Source organism: Rattus norvegicus, chromosome 15 (genome assembly GCF_036323735.1).
Source record: "Rattus norvegicus strain BN/NHsdMcwi chromosome 15, GRCr8, whole genome shotgun sequence".
Classification (NCBI taxonomy): domain Eukaryota; kingdom Metazoa; phylum Chordata; class Mammalia; order Rodentia; family Muridae; genus Rattus; species Rattus norvegicus.
In genome coordinates this window covers 56,452,449-56,475,638 of record NC_086033.1, presented here as the reverse complement: position 1 = coordinate 56,475,638, position 23,190 = coordinate 56,452,449, and the positions used below count along the sequence as shown (strand labels likewise).

Genomic DNA, 23,190 nt, shown 5'->3' with positions numbered 1-23,190 from the left:
GGGAATTTTATTCAACATTACACAGTTATCTGTGTGAAATTCACTGCCTTTTTTTTAAAAACCTAATTCCATTGCATGGCTTTTAGATCATGCCAGTTTAGTATTATAAGATCATTTTTACCTGTTGCTTACAATAAATTCATTTAGATGGATTCTTTAGAAAGTTTTGGGGGGGGGGCACAAATAAGGAATACTGAGGCATAAATAAGGAATTCTGTCCCCGCAGGTTAGGATTTAACATACACAAAAGCAATGACCTGGCTGTGATGGCCACTTGTGCTGTAATTGGCCTCTGTCTTTGCTGCAGTTATAGTCAGTGATTATTTACTTGACATTTCTGTTTTGCACAGGTCCTGCCCATATCAAACCAAAGAGCCTATTTCCTTACAAGGACGTGCCAACTTGGCCAGGTTAGTCCCTGCTGTTCAGTGTCGTTATTCAGATTGTGAGATACTAAGTTCCTAACCAACTTTAAGGGAGGGGAAACTGGTGGCCTCTTAATAAGTCAGAGGGCATCATAGACAAAAATCTCTGATGGCTAGAGTTGGTGCTACGGCCAGACCTCTCTTGTTACCTTCTGTTCCTTACAGCTGCCCCGTGCATGCCTGGCTTGCTTAACCAACTCTACAATCACAGAAGCCAATTCACTTATACAAAAACTTGTAGCTGGGTGGTGGTGGTGGTGCACATCTTTAATCTCAGCACTCAAGAGGCAGGGGCAGATGGATCTCTGTGAGTTCGAGGCCAGCCTGGTCTACAGAGTGAGTTCAAGAACAGCTAGGGCTACATAGAGAAAAACCTGGTCTTGAAGGAAAAGAATGATGTGTCTTATTCATTCTGCTTCTCTAGTTCAAGCCTCCACTAATAGAGTGTGATTCAAAAGTTAATCACTAGATGAGGGGATTCATGGATTAAATGGCTTTATCAGAGCCCACAAGATTGGAATCATTTTGTGTGTAGTTCATTTTACTACTACTATCTACTCTGATATTAAGTTGTAAGAACTTCTAGTGTATTTACACTTGTATCTGATGTGGTTAAATGCCACAAGTTGAGAGACTCTAGAATCATCTAGGGGACAGGCCTCCAGGTACCTGTGAAGGATTATATAGATCAGATTGGTAGAGGTGGGAAGACCCACCATTATTGTGGGTGGACCATATTACCTGAGGTTCTGGACAGAATCCAAAGTGCAAGGAAAGATGAGAACTAATAATCTCTCTCTGCTTCGTGACTGTGGACTGCTCAGCTGCCCCTCAGATTTCCCTGCTATGTCTGCACCATCATGTACCACTGCATCAAACAGCTAAACTAAACCCTCTCCCTTGAGTTCCCCTTTTCAGGGTATTTTACTCACAGCAACAGAAGGTACTACTACATGTTCATGGCTCCCGATTTCATACGTTGACGTGCATCATGTACCTTCTTTGACCATCATTTACTGTGTACTCTTGGCTGAGTGTACATATATAAGCTCTGCTGCTTAGGTTTTTGTCAAGTTGACACAAGCCAGAATCATCTGGGGAGAGGGAACCTGAACTTAGAAAAACACCATCAGACTGGCTATAGGCAAGTCTGTGAGGCGTTCTTCTGATTGATGTGGGAGAGGCTGGCCTACAAAGGCAGGTGATCCTGGCTTGTATAAGGCTGACCAAGTTACATGCTGTGTTCCTCCATGGTCTGCTTCAGTTGTCTTAATCCCTGCCCTGCCTTTCTCTCATGATGACTGCAAAGCAACGCATTCCTCCCCAGGTTGCCTTTGGCCATGATTTTTATAATAGCACCCACCTAGTTAAGAAAGAAAAATCCCTAAAGTGGGGCTAGGGAGACAGCTGCTAGTAAAGGACTAATCTCACAAGCATGAAGATGTGAGCATAAACCCTAGACCTCATTTTACAGGGCCCAGTGTGGTGGGTAGGCAACTCCAAAACTGAGGAGGCAAAGCTGGAGGACCCTAGAGAGGCTGGCCTCTCTTGGAGAGCTACAGAACAATGAGATCCTGTCTGGAAGGAGATGGGCAGCATCTTCCTGAGATCATGCCTGAGGTGGTCTTTGGGCATTCACAAACATGCACACACATACACAAACAAGTCCTAAAACTGCTATGACAAAAAACTTGGGGCAGTATTTACAGCTACAGAATTTAGACTTTATTAGATTGTCCTGTAGGCAAGTCTGTAAGGACATCTTCTTGACTGATATGAGGATCTAGTCCACTATGGCAGCGCTGCCTCTGGGCATGTGGTCCTGGGTACACTAAGAAAGCAAGCTAAGCAAGCCATGGAGAGTAAATGAATCAATAAGGAGCATTACTTTTCTAATACTGGCCCTGACTTCTCTCAGTGACTATGACGTGTCAGATGAAACAAACCCTTTCTTCCCCACGTTGTTTTACCCTGTAACACAAGAAAAGAGAAAACAGGACGCAGCCTTTGGTTCATCAAAGGCAATCAAGCTTCATGCCATGTTTCAGAAAGCTTATCTATTAAGTTCCTCAGGGAGCAGTGTGGTTATTTAACGACCAATGACTTCTCTGCAAGCTCACCAAGTTAAACCTTTCCATGTAACTAAGATAAAGTATTTGTTTATAGTAGCATACAGTTTATCTCCTTATTCTCAGAATGGGTATTATATAATCTCGAGAGACTCAAAAAACCCCCAAACAATATTTACAAATGCATTCAGCTCAACAGGGAAGAAAAGATTGGACTGAGAATGAGGAAGTCTGCCACAGACAGCTGTGGAATGGTAGGTATTTACTCAAGGCTTCTGTGCCCAATTCCCTGTACTCTTAACGACTGGCTATCAAATGCCTTCTAAAAATCAGACCCTTGATAGACAGAAGAGAAAGGTACACAGTAAGAAGAGCTAGTGGACTACATCTGAAGGGCTGAAAAATTTGTGCTGAATTCCCTTTAAGTCCTCAGACACTCACCACCAAGAGAACTGCACTCACGGTCTATGACGAGACTACTGAACAGATTTCCACGTGACTCAGAAGACTATCAGGCATTAAAGTCCTATGTGAATAGTGGTAAAATAACTCTTTAAACCAGAAAGTTTGATATGTTTATTCAGAAAAGTGATTCAACTGCAGGAGCATGATCTTTTCAGAGGAAATCCAAAATCTTTTTGTCAGCAATCCTGTTGATTCCAACTTTTATCATCCTGATGAGATTCTCTTGTCTGAAGCTCTTCATGCATTCAGGTACTTGGCATGATGCCTGATGTGGTCAGTGATGAAGGTTGCAATGAAGTAGTAGCTATGATCATAACCCTAGAAGACAAAATAAGACACTGACCCACCCTTCAGAAACTCCGTCTGCTATGATTCTTTTGACCTCTCCTATCATTTAATAGATGTGTACACAGTCTAAATTTTTAAGTACAGTTTAATCAAAATCAAAGTTGTCATCTTTGTACTTGATTTAGAAAGCAGCAAAAATATGAAGGGGAATCAAGCATTCCGCATATCCTAGTTTCTAACATCATTAATGTGCAAAGAGAAGCAACGGTACACCGACTAAATGTGCAAAGGGGACATGTGCCACACTGACAAGCAGAATCAGGTTAGAAACGTGGGCTGGAGGTGTTAATTCTCAGAGACAGCACATCTGACCTAATAACAACAATATCCAAAGACAAAGGAAGTGCATACAATCAATGTGGAGAAGGGCCCTGAAGGCTTTAGCACTGTTAGGAAGTCAGTTTAGCCATCACACATCAAAGTCAGGAGTGATGTCTCCGGCCAGGGAGATGGCTCTGTTGGTAAAGTGCTTGCTTTGCAGTCACGAGGACATGCATTCAATCTCTAGAACCACAATGGGGCGAAAAACAGGCCAGGTGTGTGGTGGCTGCACTGTAACTCTAGTGAGAGGAGGGGAGTCCTTGGAGCTGGCTGGCCAGCCACAATAGCTTAAGCAGCTTCCCAGGGCGGAGAGATTGCATCTTTTTTAAATGGTGACAGTATCTGAGAAATGGTACTGATGTTTACTGTTGGCCTTTACACGCAGAAGCACACATGTAATTCCTGCACCCTCCCCTACCACCAGAGAGAAAGGGGGAGGGAGTCTCCAACCCATATCTTATCTTTGAGATGAAGGGAATAATTCATCAAACCCTCCGTCAATGGGGCAAGCAGAGGGAAAATGTGATGTGCCAAGCAGCTGAGTTAGAGATGAACCTACCCCAGCGACAAAACCCACTGCCAGAGGGGATGGAGGTGGAAAGCACCCCGGATTCAACAGGAAATCACTGCCAGTGTGGACAACTCCCAGTGCCCTCCTGGATAATGCCGTGTCTTCAGTGTGGAAGAGCGTCAGACGGGAAGCTCGTTACGGTCAAGACCACACCCTGGAATTACTTGGCTTCCATTTCTCACTGGTTAGGGTTATGGCTGCTACCTGCCATAGAGTTTTTAAACTACAAGAAGGAGTTTAAAAGTATCGACAGAAAAGGCAAGAGAACACACTGAGCCACTGCTGTTCTGTGTGCCATCCACGACAGGGTTCCAGTTCTAGTTCTTAGTCTTATTAAATGAGCTCCTTTTGCTACACACTTGAACTAATTAGTCAGTTTGGCTTCCGCAATCACCTATATTTAGTGACACTTGAAGGCCTTTTCTTCTCTCCTGCAAATGTTAAATGGGAAACCTAAGAAAGGCTGGCTGTGGCACTGTACACACTTTCAGTCCTCACTGAGCTCTCAGAAAGGAAGCCGTGCTCCACTACACCATGGATACTACACCGAAAGGCCGTGCTTTCCTGCTTATTTCCTAGATCCAACTGGAAAAGCTCAGGCTGCCCCGTGAGTTAATGAAGAAGACAGTTGAAAGACCTCCATTTGTTTATTAACAGTCAAGAGTCTAGGTGCTGGGGGCCTTGCACTGAGACAGAGAGATGCACGGAGGTCCAAGCAGCCCCAGAATCTTCAAAGACACCCCGAAGGGGGGGGTACTAGCCTTCCTCTTTCTCTTTTCCAAGATGGAAATACTGTTTCTGGATGTTCCTTCACTATTAGGCCATGAATATTTCTCCTTATTTTGTAACTTCAGTAACTAAAAACAGGACAGTTGATGCCCTATTTTTTTAGAACCAGAGTCTCTACACACTGTCTACATAGTGCTTTTTGAAAATCCAATTTAGATGCCACAGAGCCCCAGATTAAACCTCTATGAGATAAATAAATATCCTCAAGAACTAATCCTTTCCTGTTGAGCAATCTTTTTTGAGAACCGACAAAGCACAAACATGAGCTAAGAACGTCCGACATGACAGACACACAGTTTAGGGGGATAAAATGGGACAAGACTGCAGTCATTTTTGTCTCTTTTTATATAAAACCTGTTTTTTTCAAAACACCTATTTCCTAAGAAGATAGTTATGCTTATAACTAATGATTAAGCCAGTGGTTAAAAAAAATAGCAAAAATCCATCAAGAGAGTCAAACCACAAAACCTAACATACAGAGCACCACCTCTGAGACCCGGGGGACTTTAAGGGCAGAGGCTGCGCAGCCACCCTCGAGTGGCCCTCGGCAGCCACCGCTCAGCAGTGTCCACTCCGCTGACCAATTACAGCACAGCTAAGGAAGTCCACTTCAGACCTCGCAACTACTCTTCTTGCCTTTGCCGACAGGAAAATGAACCAAAACATTGGGCCTCACTTCAAGACTCTGAATGGCAATTTTATTAAGTTCCTATACTCTTAGAAGAATGTACTATTCTGTCTTGGCTCCTCCCAAGAGAGCCAAACTCATTTCTTCATTGCTTGGGGTACAGACAGGCATTTTAGAAATTAACATACTGACTATGGTTTTCCCCTCATTAACGTCATCCATGTTCTAACTCTAGGTTGTTATTTAATAAGCTTCAAATATGCTCACACTTTGCTGGGGAAGAGATTTGTCTACAGAAAAATCAGAATTTCCCGGCCCAGCCTTCGGGGAGGCACACAAAGTATCCAACATGCTAATGCAGTTACAGTCTTCTGAACAAAATATGATTACAGCTTACAGCTACAGGTGATCAGTTCAACACAGTGCCAAACTCATGACCAAACTGGAATTGGGGCTTCTCAGGTTGGCTATTGAACTAAACGCAATTGTGATGGGAAATATTGAAACAAACTTAAAAAAATGCTATTACTTAAGGATGGAATACACACACACAGACCTACTATATGGGGATAAATATCTGTGTGTGTGTGTGTGTGTGTGTGTGTGTGTGTGTGTGTGTGTGTAAGCACATACATACATACTTATATATATACAATACATACAGATATACATTTGTATGTATATTTGTATGTATTCCATATGATCAAACTACCCTGGTAAACATGGAGTTACTAGTCCTGTGTAAGCTAGAGAGGTAGCGTGCAATGCCCAGCTTCCTCTCGGGTGAGCTCTTACTCATCCCTTTAGCACACGGCCTAGAAAAGGCTAGAATGATGACAGGACAAAAACTGTGGTCGTGATCTTGTTTAAGAGTCCTGGCTCTACTACACGGTACGACAGTAGGTAAGACATTTACAAGTATTCTCTAAGGATGGCATATCTATAAAACAGAAGTGGAGGAAAGGAATGGCTTCCTTTGCTAGAATGAAGACTGCAGATAAGCTAATGCTATGAACACAGTATGAACTGCAGTGGACCACAGAGCACACTGGCCAGATCTGCTTCACTGCAGTTGGACTTTAAGTAGACATGTCTGACACAGTCACTACCTTTAAGCTTGAACAAGTAAGTTTTTATAAATCATGATCATATATGGTTTTCAGTGTTCAGTTTCACCTTGAAATGGACATTTTGTTTATATGTTTGGAAACTTATGAATAGTTTTTGAAAAATAAAAGTAAAATTTCTAAAACCAGAGCAGTACAAAAAGGTGAATTGTGCACAATCAAGAAAGTCTGTAAGCCAAGCGTGATTCCCTCTTGTAGGCCTGGGACTGCAGGCAGCACGTTAGCAACAGGAAGCGAGAGCCTGGAACTCCCTGCTTTGTGCAGCCTGCTGAGGGCAAGACTGCTCCTGTTTGTCACTGCAAAGCTGCTTATTTGAATCAGATCTGGCCTCTTCTCACAAGCTTCACTTCAGATGCCTTAATGGAATTAAAAACTCTTTCTGCCAGCATGACCCTATATTTTAAAGTATCTACAATTAAGTTAAGAGAACTGTATGTAATCTTGCTTTTGAAAAGTATTGCTATTTGGATCAAGCTAAGGTTTCCTAATACTTGCCTCTTGTAGCCTAAAAACAACAGGGATTTTCTTTTCTGTGCAGGCAGCGATGAAGTTGTCAGGGAGTAACTGGCCATTCGAGAGGAACTCGTCATCTTTCCCCTGATCAATTAGTATGTCAATCTGTGGACCCGAGTAGGACTTCACGAGACAGGTCGCATCGTACGCCTGTAAAATGAGGAAACATTGAAGACTTCAAAGTGTCCAGAGCGATATTTTCCAGAACAGACTGTACTAGAACCAAAACTAAACTAAAAATTATCTTAACTTTTAGTCTAAGTCCGTCAGATGTCCAATTTGTTTTTTTTTTTAATTAATTTAGAAGTACTGGTAACTTAGAAACGTAAAAGCAATCACCAGCAGAGAGAGTAGTTTCAGGAAACTTCCATGATCCGGAACCACTACAAACCAAGGTGACTATTACATAGCCGTCCGTGGGTATCTGAGGATTGGCTCTGCAGCCCTCAACACCTGCAAGGCTTAAGTAACAAACACAACAGCAATGCCTGCCTGTAACTCACACTCGTCCTCCTGGGTACTTTAAATCACCTCAGGTTCTCCTGGGTCCTGCTACAGTGCTAGGTGAGGTAGCAGAGAGCAAAGGTGATGGGGAAGGTCTGGACATGCAAACTGCAAACCTAACTAAAGCCAAAGTGTCTTCTGGTTTACTCTACAGGTGTAGACCCATACGCATAGAGGAGTACTATAGGATCTCAACATATACACTTACGGTGTGTGTGTGTGTGTGTGTGTGTGTGTGTGTGTGTGTGTGTGTGTGCCCGAGTGTGCATAACAAACCTGAAAACTTAAGAATGAGTACAGAATCAGCCATCACCTACCTTCCATTTACTTTGATCTGGTCCCAAATATCCATTAAAAGCTTTTTTGCCCCAAGGACAGAGCACAGGGTTGCAAATTGGAGCAAATGCAGATACAGACTTCAGAGACAAAAGGAAATTTAAAAATAAGTTATATTTTGCTAAATCAAATATAGATGTTTAGAGCTTGCAACATCTGACTTAAGACAAAAACCCTGCACCTGTAGCCCCTTCACACCACAGCTTTGGATAATCTGTCAAAACCTCACACCAAACTGCTTAATGCAAGCAAGCCTTAAACAAAAGTTCAGAGTTTCTACCTTTAAGCTGATGATCTAAATGCTGGTGCCTTCCTTAGTGAACCTGTCACTAAGTGAGGCATTTCTCTTCAGCAGTACCACAGACGCAAGGTCTGCCTCACCATGCTGGCATTTCCATCACAGCTTTCTGCTCTGACAATGCTGACTCTCAACAGGCCAATAGGGCATCTCTTGGCTTTAGAATTCTCATTCTGTATAATTCACAGTGCTATTCCTACTTTTTAAAAGACAAAAACCTAAGGTCACTTTTCTACTTTAGACCATCAGTTCACTGATCACTGTATGAAAATTGGAAAAGCGAACCCTGTGTTCTAGTCTTGTGTTGTGGAACCGCTCTGAGCAACGCCTGCATTTCAGCAGGAAGCCTGAAGTGACTGCCTCCCTTGCACAGGAGAGGAGGAGACAGATGAAACTGAGCTCACGATGCCAAACAGCCTGGGTTGTAACACATGCATCCCCTTCTAAGCGTACTTCATCTCAGCTGCTGAAGCCTTAAAGAAAGTGTGTATGTGGGGGTGGGGGCTGCTGAGAGATATTTTACAACCAAGCTGCATTTCAATTCAGAGCACTAAGAACATAAAATATGAGTGTTCTCCACTATAGGCAATCAAATTCAGCATTACAAACTTGTTTCTTTGTGAAAAAACCATATAAATGAAATACAGATAGTGTCGTAGTGCAAAGGGTAGGATGAAAATGAAAGCTGTGAGTTCCCTTACATCCACCGGGCCCGCAAGAGCCATTCCGGTGGCACGCTGAGGCTTATGATCTTACTGTGTGCGTCATGTGGTCACGCTTTACTCCTTCTGCCAACCTCAGGAAACCCCAGCCACAGGAATGTTTAATTCCCAATTCTAAAGCCACTCCCCAGAAGTGTTTATCAATGAAGCTAGTGTTATCTTACTCTGTATTTTCCAGGATTTTTCAAAGCGCAAATCAGAGCTCCGTGACCTCCCATGGAGTGACCAAAAATAGATATCCTCTGTGGGTCCACTGGGAAATTGGCATTTATGAGTTGTGGAAGCTAGAAAGAATTTAATAACATGGTAAAAGAGCTCAGAGGAGATAAGTCCGACTTTTCCAAAGCAATGTTAGAGGCACAGTCAGTACATCAAAAGCATAATTGTACAGGCGAAAACTAAAAGAAGGAAAGCCCCCAGTAGACAATGGTTACTCATATGAAAAATATGTGTGTGGATGTTTTCTTGAAGTCTAACAGTGCACACCGTCTGAGCTTTGTGAGTGTAAATACAGTTTGTAATCGCCAACATTACAGAGGATACGTGAAAGAATACTATGTACTAGAGAGAAAGCTATACATTCATGAGGCTACAGTAAAGAATAAACCATGGCATAGCCGTGGGTAAACAAACAGCGAACAATTAGATGGCAGGAACTGATATACACTTTTCAATTAGGAAGTGCTCAGAGCTGGTGAGAGGGTAAAGGCACTTGCCTCTAAGCTTGACAACCCGAGTCTGATTCCAGGGACCCACACAGTAATCAATACATCAGAGAAGCTTGCACACCCATGTTTCCTGCCCTGCTGTTCACAATACCTGAATTATGGAATCAGCCTAGATGTACATCAACAGAACAGGTAACAAAAATGTGGAGCATATGCATGGATTGTATTCAGCCATGAAGAGTGAAATTCTGTCATTTGCAAGAAAAAGGATCTAACTAGATTCCAGAATAACATGCTAAATGATAGTTAACATTCATTTACTTACACGAACAGTTCACACTTTCTCTCATTTGTGGATCCTAAAGTCTACATGGATACATAAAACCATTCTGTGTATATGACATGAAAGAAACAGGTAGAGTGTCAAAACGCAACGTGATGTTGTTATCTACACAGCCCACATGTAAGAATGGGACAACCAAGAACAAAAGCACACAAAGACCAAACACATTTTAAGTAAGTTTACTGTTTTGGGCTGGGCTGTACTCAGACCTATCCCAGAATGCAAGTGGCCATATGCTGCGGGTTGGACATGTCTGAGAGAGGAATAACTCACAGAGGGAATGGAGAAGTTAACGGGCTGTGTGGGTACTGCTTGTAGGAAACTGCTGAAACCTAGTACAATGTACAGTGAACATATGCTGACATTGGGAAAACCACCAATGTAATCAATATAAACACAAATCAATAACAGGGAGACCACCAACATAATCAATATAAACAGAAATCAATAACAGGGAAACCACTAACATAATATAAAAACACAGATCAATAAAATTTAAAAGCCCCACCACAACATAACTGCCATCTAAGGTGTACACAGTATGGGTGACTGGGTGCTGGCATGTGCCTCAGTGGTAGTTCTTGCCGAGTATGCATGAGATCCATCATGCAAACAACAAACAATTCACCCCAGACTCCATGAGACTGCATTGTAATTGTTTCTGCGTTTTTACAATACATGTGATTAAATCCAGGAAATGCATATACTGATATAAATATTATTAAAAGAAATCAGGCTTTGTCCTTTTCCCTTTCTAATCAAGTACTTACTTGCTTCAGGGACACCTGACTGAAGCAGCTCCGGGACATGAAGGGCTGTTCCGTGTGCTATGTTCTGACATAACTTGGGAAGTGTCACAGATCTGAATACAGTTATAAAAATCCTTGAATCCCCACTTACTGTTAACTTAAACTGCAGGAACTATAATACTAGGAAAACCAGTGTCGTTCCTCTACTAAAATTCTCAGGCTTGGAAGGGTTTTGTATGTAAAACCACACTCCCCGTGCTCACAGTTAATAATTACAAGACAAACTGGATTACCTCCTCTGTTACGTAAGAGTACATTCTGTAGTTAGTGTTCCAAGGATCCTCAGTGGCGTTCACAAAAAACCCCGCACCAGTGCCGAAGTCCCAGCTGTCATCTTCTCCTTTAATATTGCAGCCACCTGGCAAGGGAGAGTTAGGCTTTCACCTACTCTGCAGTGAGTACCCATGTTTGGGACTCTATGGCTGGGTACAGTGGCAACTACCTATAATGTCCGCACTTGGGAGGCTGAGACAGGATACTCATTAGTCAGCCTGTCAGCCTATGTAGCCTAGGCTACCCTCACTGCACATGCTGTTAGCTGAATATGTGAGCCCACACAATGGAACGCTCACAGAACACTGAATCTTCTACTTTTTGAGACACGGAATGGGATTCGACTGTGCCCTTTTACCTCGAATGGTACATGCCACTTGTGCTGGCCAACGAGGTAAGAAGGAATGATCTTCCAACCACAGAATTCAGGGTCAAGGTAAACTACCCTAGCTTGAACTTCCCCTCATATTCCAAAGCTATGCATCCTTACTCTGTTACAAGTGGCTCATGTGCTCTTTACTTTCCATGACGGTGTGATGATGCTTTCCCTGCAATTCCCCCAGACTGCCAACACTTCTGTAATTCCCTTCACCACTATGACCCTGAGGAGATAGACGTCAATGTTAAAGATCACGTCATCCCGTTTCCCCACTCTACTCCCAGGATGGTATTTTAGAATCGTGTTGCTGCTTGAATGACCAAAAATAACAGCAAAAACTTGAGAGGAATTGTATAATGGGTATTATTCTACTCATAAAGCTTAGATTTAGGGGTTGGGGATTTAGCTCAGTGGTAGAGCGCTTGCCTAGGAAGTGCAAGGCCCTGGGTTCGGTCCCCAGCTCCGAAAAAAAGAACCAAAAAAAAAAGGCTTAGATTTAAAGATCTAGTGGTTTATAAAGCATTTCAGACAAGGATACTTACGGGGGCTGGTATCAGGAGCAATGACCACAAGGCCATGTTCTGAGGCAGCTTGTTGACAGCCAGACTTTGATATGAAATTTTGTTCTGTGCAAGTTAAACCTGAGAATGAAAAAAGGTTGTTATGTTAAGCTACATTGTGAGTATTCTATAAGCTTTAATATTTTATTATACAGAAGATCAGCTAGCTCAGAGTTATTAGCTACCTGACATTGCTGTCAGAGTGGGCAAAAGTGAACTAGCAATAGCGCTGAATATTAGCAACAATGAAGCTTACTGAGGTAAATATGCTACAAACTATAAAACATTTACAGTTACTAGCCTACGACAGACAGACGAGAGGTTAAGAGTGCTCATAAGCAGTAACAGGAAAGTCGACAGCTGAATGCTCTTGGGACCTACAGAATTGCCTTCAGACAAGATCCTTACTGCATCTCCACTTGGTCATTTCAAGACCAGAGACAGAACCGACTGCCCCTTCCTCATCAGCAGACCATATATGACTGTATATATGTAATGTCCCTTGAATGGCACCTTGGACACAGTGAGCATCTGAGAAATCAGGATTCATTTCCAAGGTCTATTTTCAGCATCTCACTAATGCACCTATCCTGTCATTGGATGTAAACAAATAGGACCCGCATTTATACTCACAAAGCCCCGATGGCATTCACTGTTAGATCTCAATTCTGAGTCGGGCCTCTAAGCGAAGGGTAAGACTTTACTAACTCACTACAAATAGGTAGCAGAAAAAGCACAGGTTTGGACTAACTCTGACAACTGCATGTGACCTGGGACAGTCCTTAGCTTCTGTAGGCCTGTCTTCTATGAAGTAAATATCTTTAGGAGTACAATTAGCATGTTTTCTAATTAAGTATCTAATTTTATTGCTACTGTCGCTGGCATGTCTAATACACTTCTAAGAAAAAAAATTGTGGTTTGAATGAGGAATACCCCATAGGCTCAAGCATTTGAACACTCAGTCTGCAGGTGATGGCACTGTTCGGGTATAGAATGCATGTGTGCTCATAGATAACCACTAGGGGAGGCAAGAACATTAAACATACAGGGCTATCTCTTCAATGGGCAAAATATATAACCTGTTTTCCACCCAGAAGGCTGAGAGCAGATTTGGTTAATACCCTGGTGACTTTGTCACTATCTGTGTGGCTGAGACCTCACCACGTCTTCCCCCAGGCCCTTATCATAAGCTTGTTTTTCTCAGTTAAATTATACAACCTATATTTATGGAAGATGTCAGATGTAGTCAAGCTATAAAACCCATCTTTATGGAAGGTGTCCTACATGCTTTACAAAGAGTTTCAATGTAATCATGTCTTAAGCTTTGTTGTGCACACAGGACTGAGGTAATTAACACCAGGAAGCTTTTTTCACCACACTGTGCCGTGGTTAAATGTGTCTCATAAACGACTCAAAGTCAGACTCTGGAAACTGGAACCAACACTGGCTACTGGGACATGTTGAACTGAACTTCCTTCTTGCTTCCCCTGGATCAGCATGGTGTAGACAGCCCCCACATCTGGGGAAGTTTAAAAGCTACACACTAGAAGAATTCTATCACTGGGGAGAGGCTTTGGAGTATAAACCCACTCTCTTCCTGATTTCCGCGCTTCGTGCTTTCAGAGAGGGAGGAACCTTACAGACTGCTGCTTCTGCGCCTGTGCAATGCTGCTTTCAGCCATGCTTCCCCGGCGTAATGGACTCTCAGCCTCTCTGGAGGCTAATAAACTCTCCTTTCTATGAGGCACCGCTCAGCATTCTGTTTTATCTCAGGGAAAGAAAGAAACTAAGACAGAAATGTTCTTTTTTTTTCTTGTTAAAATATAATGTTTGTTTTCTTTTTCACACTGGCATTAGGGAATTCTCCTTGATAGACGCCTGGGTAGGATTTGTTAACATAAGATAGAATTGTTGGAAGGAAACCAGCCTCTGTGACAACCGCTGTAACTCTCCCTATGTTTGCTCTGATGAAGATGTGCTCGTCTTTTATGGAAGAGAAGTAAACACGGGCTCGGAACTCCTGTGCACCCCGCTCTCACCATGTACTCTACAGCCTGATTGGAAACACTAACCACGGTTAAGAAGCACCGTGTTCTCTGGACTCCTTCAACCGCTGCCGGGAAGCGCTGTGGAGTTCAGTACTCGGACACATCTAGGAAGTTACTTGTCTGAGTTTCGAATGCATGAAGCTCTGCGTTCCAGTTCTAACCAACAGTGTTCTGTTCGACCGCCAAGGTCTTTGCAAACTCCAGAAACGCTTAGGCAGGTACGAATTATGTGTAAGATGGCCAAGCCTTTATCAGTGAGTGCTACACTTTACAGCTGAGTTACTTGGTCTAATTAAAAAGGAAATGAAAATTTAATTCTCTAAGTCTGAAGTTTTTCTCAAGATAAAGTTACAAAACAGAGTATGATAGCCTTTTCAATTTTAAAAACAGTATTTATTTTATTACTTTTTAATGATGTGTACTATGTGTGCACGTGTGAGTAGGGTAGCTGTGCCCTCAGAATCTAGCAGATGGTGTTGGATCTGTAGTTACAGCAAGTTGTTAGCTGTTTGACGTGGATTCTAGAAGCCACGCTGGAGTCTAGAACAGAAATGCTCTTAACCACTGAGCTGTCTCTCCAGCCCCATCCGAAGTTTCTGATAAATGACTCAAAAAGTATATAAGTAGGTCACAATAAAAAGGTAAGGAAAAACTCCTTTGTGAAATTCAAAAATAAAATACTTACCAGACAGCCAGTAAAGTGCAGGGCACTTTGCACTCTCAGCCTGGGGTGGTAGGTAGATAGCAAATTTCATTTTACATTTCAGCTCAACACTGTAATATCACAGAAAAAAGTAATGCCCTTCATTAATCAGGACAGAAACTAAATAATTTAGCAGTTTATAAAAAGGAAGAGTATTCAATAAAGAATTTTTAAGCATGTGATTTAACATTTAACATCCAAAGGAAGTATCAACATTTAAGATATGTACTTAACCCCTTAAAGAATGAAGTCAGTTTAGTGCACTGAGCCATTCTGCAGCCTGAGCCTATGCTTTGAGGCAGCATACATTCTACATGTTAAATGTGATTCTCAATGTAGCACTTCTATTAAAACGTCTGTATTCCTATGAGATATGACACACAATAACTCCTATAAAAAAGGGATTCCAAAACATGTGTTCAGTTCTGCGCTTGCTTCTAGGCACTGAGGTGTTCCGCATCCTTCCTCTGTCTTCACGAGTGTTTTATCAGAGCTACTGTGCTACAGCTTGACGCCTGTCTCCAGATCCCTGGTCCCCAGCTCTCAGTCGACCCCATATGGGTCCTGGGGTGTGGTGGCTGGAACAGGAATGGCCCACACTGATTCATAGATTTGAGTCTTAGTCACAGGGGAGTGACAGTATTTGAAAGGATTAAAAAGTGTAGTCTTGTCAAGAAAGTGTTTCACTGGAGGGTGAGCTTTGAGGTTTCAAAGCCGATGTCTACGGATCAGGCTATAGCTCTGACTACTTCTGCAGCACCATGTCTGCCTACTGCCACACTCCCCACCGTGATGATAACGAACTAAATTCTCAAAGTCTAAGCAAGCCCCAATTAAATGCTTTCTTATGTAAGAGTTGCCTTGGTCTTGGTGTCTCTTCATAGCAACAGAACAGTGACTAAGACATGGAGATCAAAGAACCCAGGCACATGAGCCTCGATGGCTAATGCCTTTACGTACTGAGCCATCTTGCCAGCTCTAGATTTATTTATTCTTTGCAGCAACACAATTTTATTTTTCAAACTCTTTAGCACACCTGTTGGATTTCTCTGACTGGTTTAATTTTCTTACTCTTTTGCCTTATACTACTTTCTAGAAAATTCAATTGAGCATTGTCATCTCTGTTACCAAATTATGATTTCTGGGTGCTTGGGTATTTTTAATAGTACTGACCACTAGGGACTGAGGTCAGTGTGACATCTGAAGCTAGGTCTGCAGTCTACTACTCAGTGCCTTTTCCTTATGCCCTCTCCTGTATGTAGCACACCATCTTTCAAATTGGGGCCTTACTCAGGTATCTAGAGGCTCTTTACTGTCTACTAACATCTCACAGTGAAACACTAAGTGAATGGTTCACAGCAGTATGCCTGGTGAGTCTGTTAATGTTTCACTGCTCAGTTGGGTCTAGCTAGACGAGTTTATTAAAAGTTCCTCATCACAGCACCAGTTCTTCTGGCATAGTCAAATCCATGAGAAGAAAGCCTAACCCACAGAATTGGCAGGCGCTGGGAAAACTTCAGTGTCTATTCTTTCTGTATCTGCTTGCACTGTTTCTTCCTTCATCAACTGTGTCTGGAGTTCCCCAGTGCAAGCTGTCTACCTTTGATGGGTAATAAACCCTCAGTCTTTGACCAAACCGGGAAAGCAGCAATCTGACTACATACAATGTTGAGACAATCTGAGAGCTCTCTGATTTTTAAAATAAACTTTTAACTCCCTAATCACCTTGTTTCTCAACTCTATGTTTATCTTTCCACTGATGTCAGTACATCTTAGAAATCACTTCTTAGATTAGAATTTAGTTTTCTAGGCTTTGTTAATACGTTAGCTGGTTGTGTGCCTATCTGCATCTTTTGCTTCTAAAATATTGTTCTTAGCTCCTGACCTCTGCTTCTTTATCTTTTTCTTGGAGCACATGCACATATTGAGGTGTGTGTGTGTGTGTGTGTGTGTGTGTGTTGAGTGCATTTGTGTGTGTGTGTATATATATGTGTATTTAATGCATTTACATAATGATATATTAATTAGATTTCAGGAGATGAGGGAGGCAAATATGTCTGCCTATGCTGCCAATTTAATGAAGTTCAGGTTTCTTTATTATATTAGAGGATTCACAAGGAAGACGTTCTCTGAATTTTTAATAACACAGATGGTTTTCCAGAAAATTCCAGAAGGCTATCAACCCCAACAGTCTATAGGCTCTCTTTTCTCTTATAGCACTCAATCTAGAAACAATTAAGTTTGGTAACACCATTAGATAGACAGTGCAAGTCAGGTAGAGAAAGCAGGTTTATAAGTGAAAGTTTTGTTCAAAACTACAACAAATCAGATAATCAAAATCAAATGAGAGTTACCTTACACTTACCTGCTATGTTCAAAAACTTTCTGGAGCCCGCCAAAGCACTTGTTGCTGGAAATCTGTTTTAGTTCCATTCTTCTCCTGTGACGAAGATGAATCCCATTAACTAAAGGCTTTTTTTTCAGGATGGGTTTCTCTGCGTAGCTGTAGCCCTAGATGTTTTGGTACTCACTTCATAGACTAGGCTGGCTTCAAATGGGATTAAAGTGCTGAGGTTGAAGGCGCCTGCCATCGCATGCCCAGCGTATGAAAGGCATTTTAGTTTCTGAAACCCTTGAAACAAAACTGTTCTCGGATCAATTATCTAAACACAGCAGTTTTCACGCTCATATGTACGCCACTGGCACTGGCTTGATTCTAGAAAAGGTCAGTATTTTGGTATATCATACATGAGTATTGCTGCTATTACTGTGGTTATGGACTGCCTCACATTCTTTCAAAACAGTTCCTAGGCTACTGATTAATTTAGACAATTACTGAACACTTACAGCACCACAGACATTTTATATGCACATCTATGAGTCTGTGCAAGAAACTGACAAGAGATTTTTGTTTGATCAACATTTCTCCTTTCAAACAAATCAACAAGCAATTGTAAGCCTGTTAGCTGTCAACTAAGGAATAGCTCATCGTCAGAAACTCTTGAAGCCTGCCAATTAATTCCTTTTCTCTGAAACGAATCTGTTTGATTCTCATATGAAGATAAATTTAATCACATATAAATATATTATCTTTCAACAGAAAATGCGTGGAAAAAGCTGGAAATTCATTTTTTATCATGAATATCTATTATATAGAGAAGAATTGAACTGATTCTGATGTATATCTGGCATAGAAAGATTTCCTTCCCACCTGAAGCACTTTTTTTGTTGTTTTTGTTTTTTTGTTTTTTTCTGGAGCTGAGGACCGCTCTATCTACCACTAAGCTAAATCCTCAACCCCCCTGAAGCACTTTTTATATAATATGAAATATAAAATAAAGTGGCAGACACCAGGAAGAGGTGTTACCACCCCGGTGGTCTTCTCAGTGATGTCACTCACTCCCCGTGTGTTGAGTGAATGCTATTCCAGGCTACTATTAGAAGTGTAACACTAATTCACTTTGAAAAGTGAATTTTGGACATTTTTTTTGTACAATTAAGAGTGATTTCAGTCCTGCCTTTTAATCTGGATACTTAGCTGTAAACTAGAGAACTGTGATTTGAACTTTGGTGGGCTGACAGCAGAGATCTTAGCTGCTCTGTAGTCCTGCCGCCTAGAGGATCATGGAACTTTCTTTTCTCTTTCATAAAAAAGATGAGCCAATTCCACAGGAGTAGGGTAGTTACACATTCACAAAGTACCCTCTAACTATAGATAGCTTGATTATAACATATGAAATATTACATTTTAATGTTTTGTATATGATTGCAAATATCGCTTATCTGCCACAAGGATATTTATCATATGAACATGACAGAGTATTCCATAACATGTTATTGTTCTACATAAATTTCAGTTATTTTTACTCGCACATGTACCTAGAACATTAACATTATGAAGTCAGTGTATATATTTTTATAGACATAGGAATGAGACCAAAGAATACGATTTATTTGTTAAATTACTCTACAATGAAATCTTGTTTCCTTAAGCCTAGCAAAATTACATCTGCTTCCTTAAAACATGGCAGGCTGAGTCCAAGTCTGGTCCTAAGAAGCACCTAAGAACTATTGCTATTGCTATTTGCAGAGCTCATGAATAATGTTTTAAGCTTCTTCCATACTTTGAGAAACTTAAAAAAGAAGACCTGGTCTTTTTTGTGTCATTTTAAACTGTTACTCCCCTATCTGAATAAACTAAAGCTATTTTATTTCTTCTGCTCTTGGACTGTTGCATAATTCTAAGTCAGAACTTTTCATTTGGCCATAAGAAACAGGGCTAAAATAATTTTTTAGCTTTTCTTTCTTTGACATTCTATCAAGTTTTTAAACATTTTCTCCTATTTTTTTAAATGAAGAACAAATACAAAAAAAAATCACATGGTCATTTTAATAAATGTAGAAGAGGACTATGACAAAATCCAATATGCCTTCATGATACAAGTCCCAGAGAAAGTAGAATTGGAAGGAACATACTTAAGCATGATAAACACATATGAAATTACCCACAGCTGATGTCATCTTTAAAAGAAAAGTGTATTAAAGCATCCCCATGAAGTTCGGGAGTAAAACAAGGATGTATACTATCCCCACTCCTTTTCTTTTCAGAAGGTGAAATCCTTTAATTATTAATGAAATCTTGGGGTTCCAGATTTTTTTCCTATTTTTATTGGATTCTTTTTTATTTACATTTCAAATGTTATCCCCTTTCCCCGTTTCCTGTCCATAGACCCCTATCCCATTCCCCCTCCCCCTTCTTCTATGACGGTGTTCCCCCACCCACCCATTCACCCCTTCCCACCTCCCCACTATTATTTGTTTTATAAATTTAATATTAAATCAAGTAAACAAGATATAATTATATATTAGATGATTATATTTTTCAATAAAACCTTTTTGTATGGAAAACAACTATTCGAAGCCATATATTATCATTTTAACTGAGCCACAAAAAAAAAAAAAACAAACCTGAAAGTTAAATTTGCCTGTCCAATTGCTAGTTTTTTTTTTAATCTGTACCAAAGAGCAGACACATTTTTGTCTGCACCAAACGGTAGCAAAAATATTTTATTTTGTTTATTTTTTTTTTTTTTTGGTTCTTTTTTTTCGGAGCTGGGGACCGAACCCAGGGCCTTGCGCTTTCTAGGTAAGCGCTCTACCACTGAGCTAAATCCCCAGCCCCGCAAAAATATTTTAAAATAAGATTTTAAGATAAAAACATTTTAAAAAGAAGAAGTGGATTATAATCAGGACATGTTTACCACAGCACAGGCTACCCAGAGGTTACACACACCTTGTATTTTCACAGAGACATTCTTGAGGTGGGTGATTGTTGACCTGGGACAAAACCTCAGCCTCCCAATTTACTTAATACAATCAGGACAGGGAGGACATCCTACAGAGATGACAGTGACCCTGTGAGAAGGTAGCAGAGCTGTAGAGGAAAGACAACACCCATGGACAGACTTCACAGAACCATTTGCAGAGCTCAGTGGGCTCCTTAAAACGTGAGACCAATCACATGGGTTTTATCAGCAGAAAAGAACACTCATCACTTATAATCAAATTTATGATGAGAAAAATAAGTGAGCTACCATCTCCTCCCCAGCTCCGAAAAAAGAGCCTCGTCAGGTGCTCACTACATGAGGCACTGTGGAGAAGGGGCTGCCTCTGTGGGAGAGGCCATCTATGTATAAGTAGCGCCCTCAAGCTCTTCCATGGGATGAAAGGTGGATGCAGAAGACAGCAATATTGATGGGACTGGTCCTGTGAATCAACCCTGAAGATTGTGGGATTATGTCTTAGTTTTTATAGAAAGTTTGTGAAAATTAGAAACAGTAAAAAAAAGCTGATAAAAATTTTAAAACAGTTTACATAACAGTATAATGTTAAATAGTTCTGGGGTTTGGGGATTTAGCTCAGCGGTAGAGCGCTTGCCTAGGGAGTACAAGGCCCTGGGTTCGGTCCCCAGGTCCGGAAAAAAAAATAGTTCTAAAAACTACAAAGTTTATAAAATAAAAAATTAAAGTGTGCTAAGGTTGATTTATTATTGAATAAGATATTTTACAATAAATCAAATATAGCTTGTTTGTGAAATCTACAAGCATATCCTAAGGCTTCTGGGCTGCTTACATTCGTAGCAGAATTTACTCACTGATTTGCTTTAGACCTGTAAGCTCTAGTGACAAAAATCAGTCTTTTACTGACATAGTATTTGTTGAGAATCTTTTATGTTGTATTTTACTACATACACCTCCTTTGTGTGAGGCCACACCAGCAGCTGCCATTGTGTTAGAACTGCCTACCATAGTCTGTACGTTGTACATGTTCACCGGAGGCTTGCAGAACCTCATTCTGGCATGCTCACACAGGAATGAACTTTGTTAAGAGTACATTCTCAGGACCTATCCTACTTGTAAGGATAGAGTTGTGTAACTGTACCTATTTGCCACAAGGCTTACTTAGGGTTCAGTCACAAACCTTTGACAATGAAAACACACTTTTGCTGCTTTGGGGAGGGCACAAATTCACAGTACTGACCACCACCTTCCTTGCTAAGAACTCTATTTCACTCCTACCCCCCACCTCCCCTGCCCTATGCCCCATTCCCAGTTCTCTTCACATACTTCCCCCACAGTCCCTAAATTTCAACCACATTTTCTGGGTTGAAAAAAAATCTAAATCTGTTTTTTTATATTCAATCTTTTTAAGCATTAGTGCTTAAAATTTCTATAGCTATAGGAAAACCCAACACATTTAAAATTAAACTTAGGACCTTCATTTTCAAGCCAGCTGTCTTCTTCAAGATCCTTGCTTGTACAGCCTATCTTATATCTGAAGTGCCTCAAAGTTGAACTTTAAGGCTTCGTTGCGCATGCCTGAATTCCAGCAGAGGCTGGTGGATCTCCATTCGAAGCCAGCTTGGTCTACGAAGTGAGTTCTAGGGCAGTCAGAACTACAACGTCTCAAAAATAAATAAAAAATCCTAGTATCATCAATATATATGCTAATTAAAACCTTAGTCTACTTTCTTACTGGTATGTCCTACTACAAACAATACCGTTATAGAAGCCCGGGGTTTCTCTTCTCAAAGAATGCCTAAAGGCCTAATATGGCCTACATAAAAATTAGTGAATTTTATTAATTTTCAAAAAACTGTAAATGCCATCTTTCTGGCGACTCAACTACAAATGACCTATTGCGAGAAGCCTATTCCAGAATTAGTATCACTGGGCACGGTCTCGCGCGCACTGAGGTCGATGCCTCGGGGTCCTAGTGGCATCGCTCGCAGCCCAGGCTGGGTTTCAGGAAGGAAAGCGTTCCCGGGGTCCCGCGGGGGAGTGCTCAGCGAAATGCTGTACCGGCGCGTACTCCGCCAACCCGCGCTTCCCAGAAAGCCTGGTGCCTCAGGTCACACATTGTTTCCAGCTCCCCGAAATTAAAGCGATTAGCAGGTCCGGTGGAACGAGGCCAGCCCTGCCGCAGCGAAAACGGTGCAGAGATCGTCACCACTCTCCGCTACTATCCCCATCTTAACTCTAGACGTCCGCGCACAGCCGCCCCAGACCAGGTAGAGAATTACTGGAACTCACCACCCACGCCGTCTTACCTTGGTGAGGTTCCGAACTCTCCAGAAAAGAAGGGCGGAGCTTCCGCCTAGAGCCTGAGCTCCCGGGGCCCCGCCCCTCCTCACAAGGCCGTTCCCGAGAGCCTTTTCGCGCGTTCCTGTTAACGCTGTGTGTCTTGGTGTCCCGAGAGTGTGTTTGTTGTGACACTGGACCTCTATAGCGTGCCTCACATGCTTCCAGAAGGCACCAAGAGGATGAGCGCTAGTATACCAGCCGGCCTCCCCCAGTTAACTTGTGGAAAGGACTTGTATGTGACTCTGCAGTTGTTTAGAAACCTGAACAGAAACTTCAAATTTCCGATTTGAAGAATTTCCAACTCTTCACTGTGCACCCGATTGAGTTGGAGCTTCTAGGGGGAGGACACAGTAACTCTAGCAATGTCCATTTTTTTCCCCTCTTCTCTCAATAAAAGTTGAACTGTGTAAGAGTTTCTGGTTAATTATTTACAGCAGATCTCAACTTCATCCAATGTAGCCAGCAAGTGTACTTTGTTCAGAAAACTAAATACTACAAGTAGTTTTTAAAATCAGTACTTAGGCTGCTAGGTTGTGAATACTATATTGTCTGGCTTACTGAACATGGCAGCCTGTGCACCTGCAACAGACCGGTCAGTCAGAGGGACCCAGCTCTGTATATAGACTCTGCATTTTAGTTTTGCTGGGA

The 23,190-nt window shown here is 41.5% G+C and overlaps 2 protein-coding genes across 5 annotated transcripts in view; one reads left to right on the top strand and one right to left on the bottom strand.

Annotated features, from left to right (window-relative positions):
* The window catches only part of Lrch1 (leucine rich repeats and calponin homology domain containing 1), a 189,799-nt gene extending 183,563 nt beyond the window's left edge, over window positions 1–6,236 (top strand). The window contains exon 19 of the mRNA XM_063274585.1: window positions 351–6,236. Coding sequence (XP_063130655.1) covers window positions 351–449 — 99 coding nt within the window. The 3' untranslated portion in view covers window positions 450–6,236. The remainder of the gene's footprint in view (window positions 1–350) is intronic.
* On the bottom strand, window positions 3,057–22,557 carry Esd (esterase D). 4 transcript variants are annotated; one of them, NM_001106051.3, is made up of 9 exons: window positions 22,509–22,557; window positions 17,265–17,339; window positions 14,882–14,970; window positions 12,131–12,229; window positions 11,170–11,294; window positions 9,281–9,400; window positions 8,078–8,176; window positions 7,239–7,406; window positions 3,057–3,277 (listed from the first exon to the last, which is right to left on the bottom strand). In NM_001106051.3, the coding sequence occupies exons 2-9, from the start codon at window positions 17,330–17,332 to the stop codon at window positions 3,197–3,199; spliced, it is 849 nt and encodes a 282-aa protein (NP_001099521.1). In that variant the 5' UTR covers window positions 17,333–17,339; window positions 22,509–22,557; the 3' UTR covers window positions 3,057–3,196. The 4 variants fall into 4 exon arrangements, with proteins under 4 accessions (NP_001099521.1, NP_001257795.1, XP_063130235.1 ...); NM_001270866.1 differs by having other exon boundaries at window positions 3,057–3,263; XM_063274165.1 differs by lacking the exon at window positions 22,509–22,557 and adding an exon at window positions 22,261–22,281.
* Between the last annotated feature and the right edge of the window lie 633 nt (window positions 22,558–23,190).

What these genes read in the sequence shown, in the direction of transcription:
- Esd (NM_001106051.3), bottom strand. Translation starts at nt 17,332, where the DNA reads ATGGAACTAAAACAGATTTCCAGCAACAAGTGCTTTGGCGGGCTCCAG. An exon ending in TGCTCCTGATACCAGCCCCC is followed by an intron (nt 11,295 to 12,130) that starts GTAAGTATCCTT and finishes CTCCCTTGCCAG; the next exon opens with GTGGCTGCAATATTAAAGGA. An exon ending in ACTCTTACGTAACAGAGGAG is followed by an intron (nt 9,401 to 11,169) that starts GTAATCCAGTTT and finishes AATTCTTTCTAG; the next exon opens with CTTCCACAACTCATAAATGC.